Source organism: Felis catus, chromosome B2 (genome assembly GCF_018350175.1).
Source record: "Felis catus isolate Fca126 chromosome B2, F.catus_Fca126_mat1.0, whole genome shotgun sequence".
Taxonomy (NCBI): Eukaryota; Metazoa; Chordata; class Mammalia; order Carnivora; family Felidae; genus Felis; species Felis catus.
The window spans coordinates 139,283,703-139,306,380 of record NC_058372.1 but is presented as its reverse complement, the minus strand read 5'-3'; the positions used below and the strand labels follow the sequence as shown (position 1 = coordinate 139,306,380).

General features: G+C 45.5%; 1 protein-coding gene across 17 annotated transcripts in view; it reads right to left on the bottom strand.

Annotated features, from left to right (window-relative positions):
* TIAM2 (TIAM Rac1 associated GEF 2) overlaps window positions 1-22,678 on the bottom strand; it is a 325,018-nt gene that overhangs the window by 82,866 nt on the left and 219,474 nt on the right. For all 17 annotated transcript variants that reach the window (XM_045058261.1, XM_019831415.3, XM_045058262.1 and 14 more), the window contains 4 exons: window positions 19,190-19,625; window positions 13,059-13,231; window positions 10,742-10,966; window positions 150-335 (listed from right to left, as the gene is read on the bottom strand). In XM_045058261.1, the coding sequence (XP_044914196.1) occupies window positions 150-335; window positions 10,742-10,966; window positions 13,059-13,231; window positions 19,190-19,625 (1,020 nt within the window). The remainder of the gene's footprint in view (window positions 1-149; window positions 336-10,741; window positions 10,967-13,058; window positions 13,232-19,189; window positions 19,626-22,678) is intronic.

Genomic DNA, 22,678 nt, shown 5'->3' with positions numbered 1-22,678 from the left:
CCTCCAGGCCCTCAGTGTCCGGCCCCAGGTGGCCCCTGGTCAGTTACTGGGTCAGGTCCTAGGACAGCTGAACCGCAACCAGCTGGGGAAAGGTGAGCATCCACAAGTCTCCCCGAAAGCCACTGAAACAGCCTCTCCCGGGAGCTTACCAGAGCATGGAAAGAAGAAACGGACAAGATGCCCAACCTGCCAAGGGCCAGCTTGGAGGGGCGGCTGGCGGCAGCAAGGAGGCTCTTGGGGTTGGGCAGCTCCCCGCCTTGGAGGCTGGCCAGGTAGCAGCGCGTCCTGAACAGGTCCATGTGCAACTTTTCCAGATTCTGCTCCCACTGCTGGATCTGTTTTGGAAAGAATGGGGGTAACTTAAATTAAAATGAGAAGTTTTCGTGGATCCAAATGAAAGTAGGATGCCTTTCACAAACCGCCAAGGAAAAATTTGTTTCAGCAGGTGCCACACGGTTGAAATCAGCCTTCCCTGCTCACCCCATCTCAAGCCCTCCTGCCTAAACACGCCAGGTCTGACGGCGCTGTACCTCATCAGGAGGGCAAGAACAAAACAAAACCGGGGGTCCCAATACAAAACCACACATGCCGAGACAGCAAGACCCTTGTTGAACTCCGGCACCCTGACCCACGGCAACTTACGGCAGGAGGCACACCTGTAAGCTAGTTACTTCACTTTAATTTCCTTGCACATTTACAGCCTATGATCTTCAACCAGATTAATGGAATTGCACACAGACAGAGGCTGGATAATGGACACAGTGACTTTACACTGTTGTGCATTCTGAATAAATGACTCAACATAATAAGAAACAAACGGGGGATAGGGGGGCTCCTGGGTGACTCAGTCGGTTAAGCGTCGGACTTCGGCTCAAGTCGTGATCTCGCTGTTCCCGAGTTCAAGCCCTGCATCAGGCTCTGTGCTGACAGCTCAGCCTGGAGCCTGCTTCGGATTCTGTGTCTCCCTCGCTCTGTCTCTCACACTCTGTCTCTCTCTCAAAAATAATAAAGTAAACATTAAAAAAAAAAGAAAGCCAATGGACTTCAGGGATAAAGACAAAGAGAGCTTTTACTCCTATTTTAAATGTATAGAGAATAATCACCATCTATACATATAAGCAGCACCTGGGTGGCTCAGTTGGTTAAGCGTCTGACTTCAGCTCAGGTCATTATCTCACGGTTTGTGAGTTTAATCCCCGTGTCGGGTTCTGTGCTGACAGCTCAGAGCCTGGATCCTGTTTCGGATTCTGTGTCTCCCTCTCTCTCTGCCCCTCCCCGGCTCATGCTCACACTCTGTCTCTGTCAAAAATAAATAAACTTAAAAAAATTGTTTTTAAATATACATCTGAATAAATTAAAACACATCTAATTATTTACACAACTGAAATTTCTATGTGCTTCTTCAAAATTGAACTTATGAACTGGTAAAGAAACATATTCAAATTCGGGGGGGGGCACTCCCCCTTCTTCCAAGGATCAGAACACATTTTGTTTGCGTATCGCCTTTGAAAAAGGCTCTAGACGCTCACCAACACCGGACTCAGCGGCAGGGCAGAAAGCTGGCCTTCCAACGGTGACCAGAGCCATCGCCACATCCAGGAGAAGGTCTACAGCAAAGGCTTGTCATTAAGATTCACATGTCACTTCATTTGCAACAGCTGCCTCTCTAGTTTGGCCATGTTAGGCATCCAAGCAGATTTTAACTATTCACAGCAAACTTTCCTTTAAGGCCAATCCTTAATACCGGGTAAATGGTATTTTGCAAGATTTCCAACACTGAACACTATGCTCACTGCAGTCTCTCCGGAGAGAAAAGCAGTTACAAAGTCTGGCATTTCTCCAGACTCCCTCCAAGTCCTCTGGATGGGTACCTCTGGAAGGTCACCGTATACCTTCTCTACATGAAAGAAACACAATGAGGGGCACCTGGGCGGCTCAGTTGGTTAAGCATCTGACTTCGACTCAGGTCATGATCTCACCATTTGTGAGCTGGAGCCCCCCATCAGGCTCTGTGCTGTCAGCTTGGAGCCTGGAGCCTGCTTCGGATTCTGTCTCCCTCTATCTGCCCTTCCCCCGCTCATGCTCTTTCTCTCTCAAAAATAAAATAACCATTAAAAAAATTGTTTTAAAAAATAAAGAAACACAATGGCTACAAGATTTAAAATAATTTGTTGATTCATCATGGTGTGTCAGCAAAACAACAAAGTCCCAGAGTATTCTGAAATTCTCAATCTCCATAGTGAATTTAACCTGTTTAAGCTTCTGCACATCCTTATTAGCGATGCGATAGCCTCCTGGGGTCAGCCTTTTATGAAAACCAGAATGATGTGTTGGCTTTTAAAAATGAACACGTCCAGGCCATATACCTGAAGAGTCTATTCATTAAGCGTGAAGCCCATTTCAAACTCCAACAATCCTGGTTCATAGCCTTAGTGAGGACCACAGCTCTAGACTAACAAGACAGTCCAAATTGAAACTGCAAATCTCTTTTTGAGCTTGCCACATGAGCGCATTCTAGATTCCAGAAGTAACAAAAAGGTATTATGCAACCATGAGCTGACAGCTCCCAGAAGCTGTGAGGCACAGTGAAAACTATACTCCCAGTTCTGCCTCTCAAATATCTTCTCTAGCGGATTCCCGAAAATCCACAGTTACAGATGCATTCTTTTGTCTTCTAATAACATGTAGATGTTTCCAGATTGGGTAGTCTATTAAAGCATATCCTTCATTTATACCTCCATGTGAAACCGTTTATGAGGTCATCTCTAGAGGCTCTGTTGGGGGTGGAAGCATCAGAGGAAAGAAAACCAATGGGGCACTGGATACTCCAAGAAAAAGAAGCCCATGCCATCCACAGTGGATTAGCAAGACAAAAATAAGAAGTAAAATAAAATCTGGGTCTAGGTCAATCGTGAGAGATTAGGGAAGACGAAACTCCTATTTTCACTGAATTCTGCAGTTTGCCAACATTTGTTTTTGTTTTCAATGTGTTTATGTGACTCCACACCAAAACACCACTGGAAAGTGAAGACCACACCAGCTCAGTGATACCCAGCAGTCTTAAAATCTTGTCAGAAACACTGTGATCATCGTCAGCCTAGACATTTCCACCCAAAATGCAGTTAAATTCATGAGAAGAAAATGGATTCAGATGCTTACGTCGTTGGGAGACCCAGACAGCATGAAGATGGTCCCTAACATATGTGATGATGCTTCAAGAGAACTACTATCTCAGTCAATACTCTACATTGTAGAGGTCGTTTTAAAATTGAATTTCATAAAAAACGTAAATGAGAAGGGACTTGATGACTTCTCCATTTCAACAATGTTTCCCACGTTCATCCTGACTCAGCCTTTGAAATGGTTCATTCTGTGTCTGTCAACTTGACTGGGCCATGGGGTGTCCACAGTTATGGTCAAACGTTATCCTGGGTGTTTCCATGAGGGTGTTTTTGGGTGAGATTAACATTTAAATGGGTAGGCTGAGCAAAGCAGATGGCCTCCCCAATATGAGTGGGCCTCATCCAATCAGGTGAAGGCTTGAATAAAGAACAGAAAGGCTGACCCTTCCCCAAGTAAGGGAGAATCCCTCCTGCCTGGTGACCTTCAAATTGGGATACTGGCTTCTTTCCTGCCTTTGGACTTGAACTACCAGCTCATCCTGGGTCTTGAGTCTGCCGACCTTCGAATGGGAAGGACACCATCAGCCCACCAGGGTCTCCAGCTTGCCGATGCTGCAGATCGTGGGACGTGCGTGCCTCCACAGTCACATGATCACGTTCGTTATAATAAATCTCTTTATACATATTCCTTCATACATCCCACTGGCTGCGTTCCTCTGGAGAACTCTGGCTGATACAGCCTTCAGCTCCATAGATTCCTGCAGCAGGGTCAGTCATCATTAGTCACATCTATTCCACATCTAAAGACAATATTTCTCTTGTTTGGAAGGCTGTGGTTCTTTTAAATGAGGATTTGTGGCTGGATAAGAAACAATGAAATATTCCATTTTTCTTTCCACGGACTCACCCAAGTTGTAGGAAAGGAATTGGGAGAATACCAGGTAAAAGTATCAGGAGGGCATGGATTCACATGCTCGGGTTACTTGGAGGGAAGGGGGAAGTGGATAGGCTGATCCACGAGTCCAAAACAGACCCTGTGACACTGAGAAAGTCCGCCGACTTAGGCAATGAGCCTGCAATTACCACACCCTCGTTTCTCAGCGGAGGAAACTGAAGCCCCAGAGGGAAGTGACTTGACCAGGGCCCCGTAACGAGCTAGCCCTTCCAGACCCGCAAAGGCCCCGAGCAGATCCTGAGGTGAGCAGCATGTGTGGAGAAGCTACCATCAAGCACTTGCAAAGCAGCCCCTGAATCGCAGGCCTTCTCACTCATAAGGCAGATGTCTGCGTGCCATTCAACACCCGCTGCGGCAACTCTCCTGTAAATTTTCATCCACCTGTCACCTTTATTTCTCCCCCAAATCCCCAGGCATTCCATGTGGAAGGGAGACTATCTACCCTCTCACTTGGGTGCCCCATTCGTACTGAACACTTTGCTTTCAGTCTCCTTCCAGGTTTGATGTGCAAGTTCAGCCCAAATTTTAAGTGACGTTAACTAAAAAGATAAACATACTTTACAGTTACCCCTCAAAGATGAGACAAAGGAGGAGATAAAGATACGTTTTTATAAAGGCAGAGAAACAGAAGACAGTTTTGTAGCTATTACAATGCTACCTCGGTAAATTTTAATCACCATCATCATTAACACAGTAATGTTATCTGACATCACATTTATTAGGGAATTTCTGGAGACTTTTTTTCTAACATTATCAAAAACTAAAATGCCCAAAATCAACTCCCTTAATCGTGGCTGTGTTTCCCTTTTCTAAATTCCTTAAACACTGATCATTGTCCCTAGATATTTCTTTATCTTTTAAAATAAGTATCAGGACATGAAAATAAAAACTCAAATTCTATGCAGATTGAGCTTTTATTTCTTCTAACATCCTGCACAAAACAGAAAAATGGCATGAAGAAAACTCACTCTAAGGAATTAACTTCCACTGCAAAAGAAAAAATCACAAAACAACATTAAGGAAGAAAACCCCCACTTAAGTACTGTCACAAAAGCAGTACAGAAGTTTCCTCCTTAATATTGCTAATATAGCTATATTTATTTAATGAGCTCAGAAAGATTGTGGTCTGCTGTAGAAAGTGGGAGGGGAGGAGAGGAAGCCTCATACTAAAAATAACAGATGAATAAGTGATACATAAAAACGATGACAAGCACATTCCTGCCACACCCAATACCCCTAGAAAAATATTTTCTACCATTCAGTCATTTGATCACAGCATTTGGTCATTTGTCCATTACAAGGTCTGTCCTCGAAGATCATTAGTCTTTCCTTCTTGGTAGAGCAAGTTGAAGTATTTTCCAAGCACTACAACCTAACCTTCTCAGGAGAATCCTGCTAGCGACAGAGACTGCACTGGAGTTAACGAGTGGGTGGAACACCCAGCTAAGGCTTAGAGAATCTGTTTTGTTTTGTTTTCCTTTGAGAGAGAATTCACACGTCATAAAATTCACTCCAATTTATAATGGATACACTTCCTATCAAACCGAGCCAAAAAATTCAACTTATGGAAATCATTTAAAATCTAATTTCAATTTTCTATAAAACCACGGATCACATGATTAATCAGCAAGCAAAACACAATCTGATTCACAAAAGTCTTATCGAGAGGCAACAGAGCCCAGTGGCTGGTAGTTGGTAGTAGTTTGTAGTCAAATCCCAGCTCCACCACTCACCGGCTGTGTGATGTTAGAAAACTGACTTAACCTCTCTCAGGGTGTGTTCACTCATCCATCCAACAGGTGATATGTACAACTTTACCTCATGGAGTTACGGTGAAATCATACATGATCGTGGCCTGAGGTAAGAGCCCTGGTAAATAAACTCATGGGCCCTGAGGACCGGGAGTGAGGCCAAAGAGAGGATATGTTAGCTGGGAATGAAAAAGGGAAGGCCTGAGGGAAGGAAGGCTAGAGCTGGCGTCAAGGAGCGGGGGCGGGGCCCACACAAAGAAGAGCCCAGTGTACCACAGTGAAGAGGACAGAAGACACAGGTACACTCACACACCACCTGGCGCTTTGTTCGATGGATACAGAGATGGAAAAGTTACAGATCCTTCAGGAGCTCATCTTTCAGACTAAGAGCAACCTTATGCACAAGGCGATAATTATAAAATAATGTGATGAGAGCAATAAGAGACCCCGAAATTATGGCAGATAAAAGAGGTCCCTGCTGGAGTGAGTGGGAAGGAAGTCAAGGGAAGCCTCCTGATAAAAGTAATCCCTGCACCCTTCATCACAGATGAGAAGGGGTGAGCCCAATGACAGGGGGCGGGGCAGGGGACAGGGCGTGTCTGTACATAGATGTGTGGCCCATATGGGTCTTCTCTGCCTGAGGGGGAGTGGGGAAAGGAAGGGGTGGAACCTACAGGAAGTCTGGCACTGCTAGGAGAGGTCATCAGGGGCTTCATCTTATAAGGAGTAGAAGCCAGGAAGGATTTTTAAACCTGGCAATCACATGATCAGATCTGCTTTACAGATGCAAACACTCTGGCCTGGTATAGAAGAGGCATCTGAGGAAGGGCAAAAGTGACGGCCTCTGCCGCGGTACAGGGAAGGAAGAAGACATTCCTACCTGCCCCTCCAGCTCTCACCTGCACACCGTGTGCCTGAAAACTCAAATTGCCACGGTGCCCCGGGTCGTTGCAAAGCACTCTGCCTCTGTTCCTGCTGACTCTTGGCCTGGCATTCCCTTCTCCATTCCTCTCCTGATTAACTAACTCCTCACTCTTCAAGAAGCAATGCAGGCACCCCTCCTCCAGGAAGTCTTCCATGACTACACAGGAGGCTAACCTTCCCATTTGTCTTCCACAACAGTCTGGAATATCATTTGCCCTGGATTCATTAAATTATATTGAAATTATACGCTTAACTGTCTGGCACCCTGCCAGGCTGAGAGCCCCTGAGGGCAAAGACAGCATCTTCCTTGAATCCCCGGGCTGTGCACATTTGCCTGGCCCAGATATGCACTTAATATTCACTGAACTCAAGTGAAAGCCCAGAACCTCCATAATCTGGCCTTATCTCCTCAAATCCCTTTCGCCAATACCTCGCTCACCAGTGTTTTATTCCCCAAATGGCTTCCCACAAGCACACACCCATATCATATTTTCCTCAAGGCCTTGCTTACTTTGCCCCCACCCCCACCAACTCAGTTCCCAACTGCCTAGGTTCAATCCGTCCTCTTTACCGTTTCAGAACTTTGAGTAAATATTTAAAAGAAGTCCACGTTTCACAAAGCCCAGAGCAGACAGGAGCCCGGCAACCAGACTGCGGCCCCCACCACATCCTCCGCCCTATTCTGACTGCCTTCCCCCCACTGCCCCCCCCCATGCCCGGGGCCTCATTAACAAGGGGAAGTGAGGAACACACGGAGGGCATCAGGATGCGGGAAAGCCACCTGGGGGGAAGCCAAGATCCACGAAGGGTGGTGAGGTTTTGTCCCTGTTTGTTTAAAATAATAAGTGGAAAGGAAAATAAAGTACCAACTGGACTTAATTTATAACTCTTCCTCCCTCAGAACTTCAAAAGGCATCCAACGTGTAGACGGCTGCACGGGCCCGCTCCACATTGGATAGGCTCGAATGAAAGCTGCGTCATCCCGCCCCACACAATCTCAGAAAGGCCCTGGGACCAGCCCACGTGATGGTCTCTTTCAAGCAGAGCACGTTACCACCCCACACTATGAAGATCAGCCGTTATTATCGTGATCGCGTCGTTTTATCTTTCTAGTTGGATAGCGTGTACACAGTGATCTCCTCCACCCAAGCACATCAAAGAAAATCCGTTTCCGGAGACTTTACTGTGCATGATGTAACGTACCCCGTAAATTCTGCTATTATTAGGCTATAAATGACCATATCTGAGGTTCTGGGGGGGGGGTGTCTCTGGGGGAAAGTGCTACATAGATAAAATATTTTCTTTGACGTAAAATAAAACATAGTGGCGTGGAGATTTTTAAGCGGTAAGTAGACAAAGCACTACTGCTCTTTTAAAGAAGCTTTTAAAAGGGAGTTTAGAGAAAAGTATACAGTTATGGGGTATTTGGGAGGTCGTGTTCTTATTGGTCTGGATTTGAAAACATCTTTGCCTTCGTAGCTTCACGTAACATTCTCTAGTCAAAGACCATCTCATAAAACTAATCCTAAGCATGTGCTTGTTAGCTGCCTTGACTTTTCACATTCTTTGCGTCTGCAAGTAAAGAGCTAAGAGCTCTCTTTACAACCATCTGGCAAACGAGCTAAGGACAGTGAGCGTAGCAAATATAATTCGTGGTACCCACTGCAAAGACCTCTGGGAAAACAGGACTCAAGTACAACCTTCAAAACTGCCGATATGGCGAGGAGAGTATTTTCAGGTGGAATTTCTAAAGATTAATCCCAACTGTTTACCAAAAATTCTCAAGTGCAACAGGAGAAGGGAACTGTGTATGGGGGGGGGGGGGGGGAGGGGGAGGGTAGGACGAACCAAAATGAAAAAATTAGTAGGATCAGGACAGTGTGCTTCAAATAACTAATGTAATGATTCTGATAAAGAATGCATAATGTGCCACAAGTAAGAATTAAAAGAGCTTCTCTTCAGCCAACCAAACCATCAAAGACCCTTGGGTCTGTATAGGGTTTTATGTGAATGTAACTCCCCTCCCAGAGATATCACAAATTAATCATTGGTCAGCTATAAAAGACACTTAATGAAACTGCATTACGGCATAAAATTACATTTACTGAGAATGTGTATTTTTTTTTTTGTTTGTTTGCTTGGATTTCCTAGGGCCACTAAAAAAGGAAAAGGGAAGGAAAAGGGGGGCAGTCCAAGAGCCTCTGAATGTTGCCCAATTTCCCTTCTTGCCATCGACCCAAACATTTGACATTATATAAGGACCTAAAGACTCCAAGGTGGACATCCCTTTATAGGACTAAAGTATGGCTTCAAAGGTAAATTTTAGAGAGCCAATAGAAGTTAAAACCACATTTTTCCCATATAATCAGCCCGAGACTGTTTTATCGGGACGCCCCAAACACTCTGAGACACCTGAATCCAGGAGTTCCACCTCTGAGGACAGACAGACAACTGTGGCTCCTGGATCCTGGAAATTCAGGACCACACGTGAGATGTGGCACGGGAAAAACCGGAAGAACCATTTCTCCTTCTTCGAAAGCTTTGTGATTTGTCAGGTAACCCTGACCAAGGCTCACATCCCTACACGCCACAGAGACTGAAAGCTGGGAGATCGGGACCTGCCTCTGCATCTGAACTCTTCCCAGACTGAGCAGAGGAGGCTGCTGCTCAGTCCGAAGCAGGCAGAGGGCAGAGAACACGGGGCGAGCTCCTGGGGGTCCTCCTTCCTCCTACTTCCTCCTGTGGCTGTGTTCCTGCCAAGCTCCCGAACACCTGCCACCTCTCTCCATTCTCTGCTGGCAGCTTCAACTTTTTTTTTCACTTCCTTGTTTTTTTTGTTTTTTTTTTTTTTTAATTTTTTTTTCAATGTTTATTTATTTTGGGGACAGAGAGAGAGAGAGCATGGACGGGGGAGGGGCAGAGAGAGAGGGAGACACAGAATCGGAAACAGGCTCCAGACTCCGAGCCATCAGCCCAGAGCCCGACGCGGGGCTCGAACTCACGGACCGCGAGATCGTGACCTGGCTGAAGTCGGACGCTTAACCGACTGCGCCACCCAGGCGCCCCTTCATTTCCTTGTTAACTGGTAGTCTGTAGTTTGCTAGCAGGTCCTCTTTAGACAAATGGCGTATTCCGTTTGAGGAAGAGTTCAGGAGTATCGGATATGCTGAGACACTACAGAATGATAGAAATTCTGTACTCCGAAATCCATTTTCCATATAAATCGTTAAGCTTCTATAGTGTCACCCTGCATCAGGCCCTGGTAACTGCACATCCAGTGCTGTCCCACCAACTAACAGACTTCCCTATGTCATCTGTCCTCCAAATCTGATTAATCTTCTAAAGATACGATGTTCAGCCTGCGCTTAGGAAGACGGAGATGCTGTAACTTTCATGGACACGTGTCTAAGCGTGCAGGGTGCATGCACAAAGGAAAACATATTAAAAAGCTGCTTCTCCTCCTACAAAATGCAAACAGCATAGAAACTAGCTGTTTAATTATGATACGAATGTGGAACTAGACGGGAGAAAGCATCGTCCTTTAGCATCTTATCTGTTGGCAACATACATTTTTTTTTTTTGGAATCCATGGACACGGGAATAGCTGTATGACGCCAAACCAAACTTTCTGAAGCCACCCTCTGTATCAGAATCCTATCTAACTGTCTAGTGGTTTCATTATAGAAATCTCGGTCGGAAAGTGACAACATACGAGACGATCGGCGAGGCACGAAGAAGCCGTTCAAGATTACGAAAGAAGATCTGGCCACAAAACGTTCCGCTGTATGTATAACCGCCACCAAATGTTGTGAAGTCTACCGACATCACCGATGTCACAAAAGTGCTGCCACTGAGTACTTGAAATGAGAAGCCACAGAAACTACCTCCCCCGGAGGTGTAAGAAACATCACCACCATCAGTTTGCATCCAAACTCAGATTTTTGCTGAGTGACATGGGCGATGAGAGAAAACACGTGAATAAATACTACCTGGTTTTCGATGGCTTTCCTGTTCTTTGGGTCGCTCACCACGGACAGCTGTAACTCCGCCATCTTTCTCATTTTGCTGTCCATGTCTATCTTCTGAACAAGGTTTTTGGTCTGGTTCTTCAGCAGGCGAACTGTGTCCTCTTTTCCGTGTTTCTTTGCAAAAAGGGATGCGCAAGCTGAATGTATGGCAGTGACCCAGTTTTCCAGATCTGTCTGGCTAGTGGCCTAAACACAGGGGGGGTGGAAAAAAAAACCTATTTGGAATTGTTTTACCACAAAGCGTTCTCCAAAGCAGGAGGCTGGGCTTTGATGTGTAAAACCCAAGAAGTACCTTCACTTCATAAAAATGGTTTAATTTCAAAAACAGACCCAACCACTCAGCTCAGATTTGCAGACTTCCTGGACTCGGGAGGGTCTGAGAGAATGCCCAGAGCACAGCAGAAATAATCGTGCGGCCCCAGATCCGACAGGAAGACTAACCACAAACAAGCTGTAGGCCAGGAGCAGAGGAGTAATCACACCAGGGCACATCCACTCAGCTCAGGGTCCTTACACTATGCTGTTCTCTAAATGGGAATTTATCTTCATAATTTTAATACAGTGAGAAAACATGAGAGCTTAAAAGGTTAAAGTCTGAAACATGGACATGAAATTTCATCTACAGTATGAACTCTGTTATGAAATCTGTAAAAGAATATTGGGGGGATGCGCACAACATTAAAATAGTTGTCCTGGAGCACGGGGAGTATACAGAATGGTTCTTCTTTCTCTGCTCTTCAGTTAACTTTAGACACGACTACATGCAATTTCCATGTAAGAAAAATATCTTAGAAATAAAACAAGTCTGGATAAAGCAGCATGGGCAAAGATTAGGATTCTAAGCAGGCCGAAAAGCCCTTTCCATTCCCTTGATGTCCAGAAATAACCACACAGATTCAAGCTATGGATGGATCCCCCAATTAGCTCAGGGATCATACAACAGGACCTACTGGGCAAATTTCTTAGGACTAAAGATATTTTGCCTGAATCACAAAATACTCATTTCACACTTGCCCCTAAGATCTCTGTGTGAGTTTAATCCAATGTTCTTACCCTCCCTACAATTCAGATTAACAGCAATTCGTTACTTGGCCTTAAAGCATCGTAGAAAGTCTCAGTAACCTGTGTTAAGAGAAGGAAAGTCCAACTTCAGGCCCTGAATCTTTTAAGTCGGGATAGCAATAAGGCCAGAAGCCCTATGAGTTTACCCGGTACCAGCCACAGGAAAGCCTTTGCAGGGAATTCTAGATGCCCAAGTCAGCTGACAGAACACTATGTTGTTCTGTAGGGCTCCGGGACCAGCATCATCAAGACACCTGAACCTAGGACCCAACAGGTCCTTCCGTGAACCTCTCTGACCAGATACAATCTGCAGCCCCAATTGGGTCTCCAGGCAGGACTGGTTAGACTGGGGAGCACTTGAGAAGCACACTTCTCTTCCTTCACTTCTACCTCTTTTGAGTTAATTAGTAATAACAACAGCACTCGGGGTGAGGATTCCTTTAGCACTTAACACACGCAATTCTTCATCCTCAAAGCAATCCTCTAAGCCACTGTCCCCCTACTGGTTGTGGGCTCCGAAGCTCAAAGCAGTTCAGTAAGCACTCTGTCTACGGTGACCCGACCCACAGCAGCAGGAGCTCCCACCGAAGCGTGACACCAATACTGATGGCTCAGCATCACCACACTCTTCAACTTCGCACTTGCTAGGAAACTGCTAAGAGCTGTAACAGCAGATACTAAGCAGCAGATACTGTAACAGCAGATGTTAAGATACTGCATCTTAACATCCCAAGCCCACTTCCACTGGAAAATGAGACTTCCCAGCACCTGTCTCTAAGGTTTTCCTGAAAAGCTGCTTCTTTTACTCCTGCTGGGATTCTTGGGAAAAGTCTAAAGCCATATTCTGTAGGCCTCTCTGAAAAGCCTCCGCTCTGGGAATTTCAGACCTTGCACCATTAGATCCCGAGCTACTCCAGGATGGGGAATCACGATTTTTCTCTCTTCAGAGCCTCACGATCCTCCTGTGGGCCCCAGCTCAGCACCCGCAGGGCATCCCGAGGAAGGCCTGCTCTAGGAATTACTGGATGTGCCCCGGCCCCGTATCACCGGACAGTGAGCAGAGGCCCAGCTCTAGCTTGCTTAAGCCCCAACCCAAAGCCCAACTGCACTTTTCCTCTACTTCACTGCTGAGCTGTGCCTCTTCATTCTGCTCCTTTCTATCCTCATAGTACACAAGCCCTCGTCTCAAACCCCCATTTAGAAAGCTCGGCAGTACCTGGAAAAGGTAGACATCTCCAAAGGAGTTGCTGAGGCAGAACACGTTCTCCTTCTTGGGATGCTCTGGGACGGACTGCACTATGCTGTCTTCCGCAAACAGGGCACACCGAGGGGCGCTACTCTGGTCCGTGCAATTCTTCCCATACGTCTCGTAGAATAGCAGCGTGCATCCTAGGAGAGAGAAGCAAAAGAACATCTGTGCCACTGTCCTGAGGATCCAGGAAAGTATGGAGAAGCTAGGGGATACATCTAAAAGAGAAAAGAAAATGGAAAGAGACAACCACGTAATACAAAAGGAAACCGTGGCATCCAAAGTATGCCTTGTTGTACTAGCATAACTCAAGTGAAAACGACATGTTTTTGTAAACATGGTATCAGTGATAACAATACCAAGCACTTATTACTGATTACTCTGTGTCAGAAATTCTTCTAAGTTCTTCACTGGCTCATTTAGTCCCTACAGCAGCCCCAACAGGTAGGTGTGGTTATTAACCCCATTTTACAGATGAGAAACCTGGAAGATTATACCATCATGCAGGTCCCACAGCGGGACTGCCCCGGAACTGGCCCCAGAGCTCCTGTTCTTTTTTAAATTTATTTATTTTTGAGAGAAAGTGAGAGAGCAGGGGAAGAGCAGAGAGAGAGAAGGAGAGAGAGAATCCAAAGCACATGGCAGAGCCTGATGTGGGGCTCAGACTCGTGAACTGCAAGATCACGGCCTGAGCCAAAATCAAGAGTCGTGTGCTTAACCCACTGAGCCACCCAGGCGCCCTGAGCACTCGCTCTTAACCACACCACTGAGTTATTAGATCTGAATGCAGGAAGCCAACAGAAGCCCCATGTGCATTAACCAAGGGAGCTTCTACGCTTAAAAATGGGGTAACAAGAAACCAAGCTTACCTGGAGAACTTTGCCATTTATGAGAAAAGTACCCAGTTAATTCTCCAAATGCCACGTAAAATAACTTAATATTAGTGTATTCTTTTATGTCACAGTAAGAGGAAGTAATAGTACACATTTCACTAGTTTAGAGTAAGAGGGGAAAATGAAACTAAACATCCCTCAACTTTAAAACTTTACTCCAAAAATGCCTGCAAGTACACAGCTTTCCATTAAGAAGCCAGTGAAGTATTATAGGTAGAAGTTGTTAAGGATCTACTCTGATAATTAGATAGGAGTGCCTTATAATTATCAGACACAGTCTTCAAGCAAATTCTAACATGCTCACAAGTATGTTCACTTGTTCAAAAACCTTCATCCAAAAAAACACTTTCGAGCACTTCTCATGTGCCGAGCCCTGCCACCCAAATACGGCTGATGAGGTCACCATCCCTCTGCTTTGCAAAAACCTCTTCCACTGATACTAAAGAAGCACCAGCCTGCTCTCACCTACGCTGCGAACGAATGCGGTCCACGGCATGCCTGTCTTACTCTCTGAGTTAGGAGTCCTCATTCACACAAGTGTAAATGTTTTAAAACGCTATTTCATGCTAGCCAGCCTCACTTCTTCCTTCAAAACCCAATCTGAATCTGGACAAACAAGTTCAGATCATGGGATCCGGTGCAGCACAGAAGCCAAGAGAAAAAGATGCCGGCGGGTAGCTAGCTCTGCCCCCAGCAACAACATCACCAGGACACCACTTTCTCCCTCCGTGGTACTTAATGATCTCAAGAAGCATGAGCAATCTTTCTCCCTGCAAACAAAAGGCACCCACACTAAGGCTGAGAGAGGCTCTTGGAAGAAGGAAAACCATGAGCAGGTATCCAGCCAGAGCCGCTTCTGCAGGACTGAGCCAGTCTCCTTTTCCACCCACGGATGCAGTGAGAAACGATGCCCCCAAACGTTTCCATCAGGAAACGCCTGAGGGCCGCTGTGATGCCATGACCTGGGGACCCGAGGACCAGGGTCAAGGTGACAGATCCACGCCAGCTCTGCCCAGTCCAAATTCTTTCCGACAGGTTAACATTTACTTCCCAGTTTCCCTATCACTGTACTCCCAGCAGCCGTGGCTTGAATCATTACATCTAGAGGAAACGAACACGATTTGGGCAGGTGCCAAGCTGCCGCCAAGCCCCACACCCTATCGACAACAGACCGCAGCTCTACCGTGACAGTGTGAAACCAAAAGAGGACATGTCACCCTAGCCCGAGGCCGGGATGTAAAACAACAAGCACAAATTGTGTTGCCATCAAATTTAAAGAACAGCAAATCAGCCGTAAACCTATTACCTCAAAGTTCTCTTCATCTGTGTCTCGAACACTGGGGAGGTAAGTTGGATGGAAAGGGGCCCATCCGAGTCAGTGCCGTCTCCTGCCCCCGCCGCCCCCACACTGCATTTGGGCCATCAGCCCTGCCCTGTCCCCGCCAGGAGCCGGAGTTGGCCTGGAAGGCTGACAGCGGAAGTTCTTCTCACCACGGTAGGAGGAGGAGAAAGGACTGGAACAGCAGTGGGAGGACAAGAACGGGTGAGGTACTGCTAGAAACATTACCAGCGGACAAAAGAATTAGTCGCCTTCCCTCAAAGCCACCTTTTCTTTGACGCCCTCTCAACCCACACGCATCACATCATCCTCATCTGCCCTATCACATGGCAGAACCACCAGAAATCCCAAATTACTCCATGAACCCCTCTCCCGATGTCGTGCGTTCTGAGGGATCAACTCTTCAACCTTGCCAACTGCCCCACCCAGAAGTCCCCTGTGAGCCACGTGAAAAGCCACTCATTGGAGAAGACACAGAGAGAGCAGAATTACCTCTGTTAAAGATTTATTACATCCTCCAAGCCCTAGAAAATGTTTCTACCTTTAGCATACTAGATATTCAACACAGGTACACAACCAGTGTGCTCCTAGCTGCTCTCCCAAGAACACCGTTTCCAATTTATTTACACAAACACTTCGAAGATAATTTTAAAATTCTGCTTAAATGTGCATGTGTGTATACATACATACACACACGTGTGTGTGTGTGTGTGTGTGTGTGTGTTTTTAACAAGGATTAAACCAAATAGTTAAGTCTCAACATTATAACTTGGATTCTAAGCCAAGAAAGTTGAACTCAACCCATTGAATTCCCAGAGGAAAGAGGTGTAGAAAGCCACATGGAAAAGGTTATGCTGGGAAAAAAAACATCTTTATCGCATGCCTTTCCTTGGCTGCAAAGGAAAGGAAGGAATGTGTGCTTGATAACATTTACACTCACAAAGCTCCCTTTATCCGTGGGTCCTGAGGTGTTTTATGAGCAAGCTCGAGACAGCAGCGCGCAGGCAGGAGTGTCGATCCTGGAAATGTCGAACAACTCAGGACCACGCCTGCCGCGGAAGTCCCTGGGGTAGCCTCCACGATGGAAAACAAGAACCCAGACGGGAGCTCTTCCAACAGTGAGTGATACCTGCCTGAATCTCTCCCAGGAAACCTCCGACAATCTGGCTTTGCACAAGCGTCTGCAGGAGCAGGGAACTCGGGAAGATGGTGTCCCTTCCACTTGCTCATCACTCTGGTCACGGTTGTATTTCTTTCTTTCTTTTTTTTTTTTTTTTTTTTTTTTTTTTTTTCACTAAATCAGAATCTGCTTGCCTTCCATCTATTCGTGCCATCCCAACCTCTGGAGAACCAGAACAAATTCAGTGTCTCTTCTATAGGACTGCTGCTCTCCGCCACGCCAGTCCTTATTTTCTGCAAGCTCAATGATCCTGGATCCTTACACCATCCCCCATATAGCATGGCTCTAAATCCCTCTGGTGTTCACCGACGGCCTCATTTCTTACAGCAGGTTATGGACACACAAACACACACCGTCACCAGCCCCCCCCCCCACAGCCCCATGGGGTGTACCCTGGGCGATTTTCAGAGCCATTAAGACAGGCAGGGAATAACTTCCCAAAGCATCGATTTTATTTATTTTCTAATGTTTAAGTTTGAGACAGAAAGAGCCTGAGCAGGAGTTGGAGAGGGGCAGAGACGGGAAGACACAGAATCCGACGCAGGCTCCAGGCTCTGAGCTGTCAGCACAGAGCCCGATGCGGGGCTAGAACCCACAAACTGCCACATCACGACCTGAGCCAAAGTCAGATGCTTAACCAACTGAGCCACCCAGGTGCCTCCAAAACCATCAATTTTAACAAACAGGTTTTACATTGAAAAATAAACATAAGTAAATACAATAAATAAATACAATAACTAAAAAATAGATACATGTCACATTATGGAGTGGAGTGCAACTCTTTCAAACATCATGCAGGAAGGAGGCAGCTTCAGACTGTGATTCATAAACAATTTCATAGGCTCACTCCCCCAGAGGGGACATTTTCACTCCCCTCTCCAGTCAAAAATACCTCAGATGGACCCTATTCAAGAACCCTCATCTTGTTTGCTAACAGGTCTCCTGCACTATCTTGCCCCCAAGGACAGAAATGGCCAGGTCCCCCCAGGGCAGAGGAAGGAGAGGCTCATGTGGTTGTAGAACATGGGACATCTCTAGAGTGGGAGAGAGCCAAAGCATAAGAGACTCTTAAAAACTGAGAACTGAGGGTTGATGGGGGGTGGGAGGGAGGAGAGGGTGGGTGATGGGTATTGAGGAGGGCATCTTCTGGGATGAGCACTGGGTGTTGTATGGAAACCAATTTGACAATAAATTTCATATATTAAAAAAACAAAAAAAAGAACATGGGACATCTCTAATGATGAAGCCAAAGATCACATTTACTCTTTTAAACCACATTTACTTTTATCTTGACTTCATCACATTGGAAACCATTCAATGAACGGCCTCCAGACCAAACCCCCAAGTCTCCTTCACTTGTAATACCCTGGAGCCACATCTCCCTATCCTGTACTTGGGTGGTTACATGATTATGAACCCTCAGAGCATAACCTATCCCTTCGAACTGTATCTTGCTAGATTCATCCCCTTATCCCAACTTTCCAAATCTTGTTCATCATCCTGTGTAAGAACCTGCCTCCCCAGTACGCCCAAGCCAGCTAAGCTCTTGGCCTTCCTCAGCCACCACGTATCACAAGGATCTACATCCACAGCCGGAAAAGAGGACCGCAGTCTGTGCTGGGCGCTGGGTCGCGGATTTTACAAACCTTCCAGTTTGCTAAGGGAAGATGTCACTTAAGGACAAGATACCTTCCAAAGTGCATCCTACCCAGAGAGGCTTATGGGTAATTAGGAAATGGCACCAGCTCCCCAAGGCTGGGGTGGGGGCGTCTTATGATATTTACATGGTGAGTGAAGAAAGGTAGAAAGAGGCACCGTGGAGGGCTCCAGGCCTTTCACACGTATCCTGCAGACGGGATTCCTAGTCCCACTTTCTCCCAGGATAGGGACGGATGTCACCAGATAAGGATAAGATAGGGAAGGGTGTCGCCAGGCTTGGCTTTGAATGCCACACTCAGTTCCTCAGACAGAGTCACAAGACGGTTGTGCAGAAATGCCAGCGGCTGTGAGGCTGCTCCTCCTGTTCGCATCTGTGTAAATCATCTTTACATCTGTGTAAATCCACACTGTATCGACTTAGAGCCTCGCTCTTCCTCAGGACATTTAGATAGCTTCAAATCTATACGCCCATAATGAGCAAGGCCATTACAATTTTTAAGTGGCAATGCCTGCAAGAAATTTTCCTCATCTTAACAAATTCTTACTCCCATTTCCTTCACATTAAAAAGAAGACATTTGTTTGTGATAACAATTAGACTTTCTTAGTTTATAAAGGGTAGAGCACACAAATCAAATAATCCAGAGGAAATTCTTCATCATACAAGCTGAGGAGGATACCTCTCTGGAGTTCTGAACATGCGCAGTTCCAAAGATGGTTACTTATTTGCAATATTTTTACACCCAGAGGCAGGAAAGGTATTAAAGAATGGTACAGAAATACCTATAAAGTAATAAGCTATAACCATTAAATTCAATCATCATGTATCGGAATGAATAACATATGTGAGTATTACATAATCCATATCATCTAGGTTTGAGAAAGTTTTTGTAGCAAAGCATGCTGGGAATTCTGCATCAAATCCCTTCACATTGACGCAAACTAACCCTGGACTGAACGGCACTTCCTAGGAGAGAGGGCAGCTGGGCAAAATGATCCCAGCGGCCCTCGAGTCAACAATGCACTTACCTTTCAGCGTCACCCAGTATTGTTTCCACTTCCTCCGAGCCACCAGTTCAAGCTTCCTTTCCTTCTGCAAAGTGACCAGGGGCTTGAAGAACAGCCATCCTGCTTTCCGGACCACCCCTTGCTCCTTCTCAAAGAGCAGATCAAGTTGCTCCAAAGAGCTGAGTGACCCGCTGCTGGAGTCGGCGGTTTCCGTGGATGTTTCTGGGTTCTCTGTGTTGGTTCTGCTCATTTCCAACTCCCGCATGAAATTCTCATAAATGTTCTGTTGGAGGGGATCGCTGCCAATTGCATGAGTGGATTCGCTTCTCTGGGACAGGATCTGAGCTGAGCCCCCTGACCACAGCGAAGCAGACACCGGGAAGGGCCCCTGCACATCTGCATTCAGTCCATCTGAGCGGCTGTCAAAGTAGTCACTGCCTTCCTTGGACCTCGGCTCCTGCGAGCAATGCAGACGAACACCCATCAGAGGTTACATACATCCACAGTATCCCTTCCCAAACACCGCAAACGTGTCTTACTGTCGGTTGCTAATGCTGCTGCCTCCAAGCAACATTCTTTTAACAAAAATGCACCTTCAATCATCAAGTCACCAAACCAGAAGGAACTGTGGAAACAGTGTTGCCCAACTCAATCTACAGCCAGTAAAGTCAGTGCTTCAAGATACAAACAAAAAATCACTGACTATCCTAAATCTAATCTATGCTGAGCATCAAGAAGTTAACTAGCATATTTAAAACACATCAGCGAAGATTTCTAGGCTGACATTTCTTCTGTGAATCAGTGTCTTCCTGGAAAGAATTCATGCTCTTGGCAGTCTGCCTTCCTCCTGGGTCCCTTTAAAGCTAAGTAGAAAATCACTAGTTCCAGGGTCATAGGGTGGGGTAGGGAATAGGCATGCAGTGTTTTTAGGTGTTGTTACGCAAACTTCTCTTCCTCTGTCAGAAACACAGCCCCCAGCCTCTCACCGCCTCTACCCAAATCAAGACTGGAGGATCCCAGCACCTTATTTTCAACTTCAGGTAGTAAAAACCACACACCTGGAATTCCTGATCTACAAAGGGTATTTGCTACTAACTTGTTTTTCATAAATAGTATTTTTTAGTTAATTTGGGAATTTCTGTCTTGAAAAGACTATATTTCTTGAAAGGAATATATTCCTTACGCACATCCTTTTATTCGAACATCTATTTTGTTCTAGGCATTGGGGATACCAAAGACACGATTCTTAACTTTAATGTTTATGACAACATAAAATCAGACATAGGCAGCTGTAAGTAAAATTAATATTTATGTAGTAACAACTGCCCCCTATTAGACTAAGTGCACTAAACACTGAAGCAGCCATGCACAGAGCTGAAAACATGAATGTTTCCTCATTTAGATGAGAAGTTATTTAATAAAAAGAACTTTCATACAGGCCATTCACTGGTAAACATCAGTAACTACATTTTTCAGCAGAAAGTGACCTTAATCTAAGATGCTAACATTCCAAACTTAGAGCTTAGATTAAGGTAAATCTGCAGAGGGATGCTAACCACACCATCTAATCAGCTACTAGTGGGCTTGCAATCATGTTTCCTTATCCATTTCAATAAAAATGAAGGCAAACTCAATGAAGGACCATCGACAAAGGCCTTATCGTGAGTATTCCACTGTGTGGAGGCGTTTTCTTTTCAGAGATTCCATCCAGATATCAAGTAGCAAATACTTGCTATCTTTTGTAGGAAAATCAACCGAAGAGTGCTTCCAAAATACCCAGGGGCTAGAAACAACGGAGCCCCAAGCACAGCGATTACTAACAAAAATATTATTTTCCACTTGTGTTTACACTGTGTCCCACAGTCATATTTATTTATACACAGATGCTTATGTAACGACAAATAAGCCAGCTGCAGCAGTGAGTCACTTAGAAACTTTCAAAATAGTACTAAGATTTTTTTTTTAATTGTCACTTTGTTGCTCTTCAAAACACTCCTAAGAGGTGAAGAAATACTGCTCATTTTAGTTAGTATTAACATCATTTCAGCTATGAATATGACTCTGACTCACAGACCCCAAACACTGGGATACCTCTGATACCCAGCAAGAGCTATAATGGGATGTTTCAAAATAAGCCGAAGTCCGCCAGGGAAAGACACTCAGGTGCCAAACTTAAATGTGACCTATAAACATTCTTGACTGTGGTTTCTCACAAGAGAGTCTTCAAGTTGTAATGCTGACTTTTAAATGTTCCACCACAGCAAAGCATGACAAATTTTCCCCCATAAAAAATAGGAAAATATTGTATTTTAGCATTTATAACTGATTCTTAGACATAAACATGAACCTTTCCAGTTTCTGATAAATGTCCAAAGCTTTCTATCTAGAATCCCAATAGGCAGTGACTAATTTTCAGGCTGATAAGAAGGAAGGAATGAATGAATGTCCATCCCTAAAGGGGCTCAGCTAGATTTCCTGATCACTGGGCTATGGGTGTGAAACTAAGGAGCCACGTTACACATGTACACAAAGCAGTCTGATTTCCATCTCCCCACAATCAGATAATCCTAAACAATGGATAATGGAACTTCATGACCAGAGCACTGCAGCAAAGAGTGCAAAGCTACTCCAGAGATGTCAGTCACTCCTCGCTGCTAAGGGAAAACTCTTGTATCGTCATTCCTCAATCTTCTAGGAAAATGTGCCCAATTCACACCTTGCCCTTCTTCACAGGCCTTTGTTCTTCATCACATAGGGACCATTAGTTCTTTGTGACTATGCAAGCCCTCAAAGAGCAGTGAGCTCCAAAATCAGGAGGGCCCGAAAGCCAGCGTGTCTGCATCCTGAATCTTCTCCACTACAAACTCTGCAGTACTTGTCGATGCGCCCACCAAATATGCCTGGCCCTCCCCTAGGGCACGTGGCAAGGTGATCGTTCTCTTTCTCTTCCTTCCCATCTTTCTCTTCCTCCCTCAGAGTTAGGCATGGCCACGAGACTTGCTTTGGCCAATAAATGTGAACAGAAGTAAAAAGTGGAATCTTTAGGGGCGCCTGGGTGGCTCAGTCAGTTAGGCGTCAGACTTCAGCTCAGGTCATGATCTCACAGCTCGTGAGTTCGAGCCCCGTGTCAGGCTCTGTGGTGACAGTTCCAGAGCCTGAAGCCTGCTTCAAATTCTGTGTCTCCCTCTCTCTCTGCCTCTCCCCTGCTCGTACTCTCTCTCTCTCTCTCAAAAATAAACATTAAAAAAAAATTATTTTTTTAAGTGGGAGCTTTAAAAGCCAACACATGCTTTTCTTTCTCTTTCTGCTACCATGGCTTGTGGCGTTCCAGATGGAACTACTCTGCGGACCTGGGGTGCCAGAAAGGAACAATGCAGAACAGAGTGACAACACAGGAAAGAAACTTTGCTTGTGTTAAATCTCAGAGACGTGAGAGCATTCTGTTACCTCAGCATAACCTAGACCCAGCCTGACTGACAGAACTGAAAATTCACCCAGGACAGGAACAAG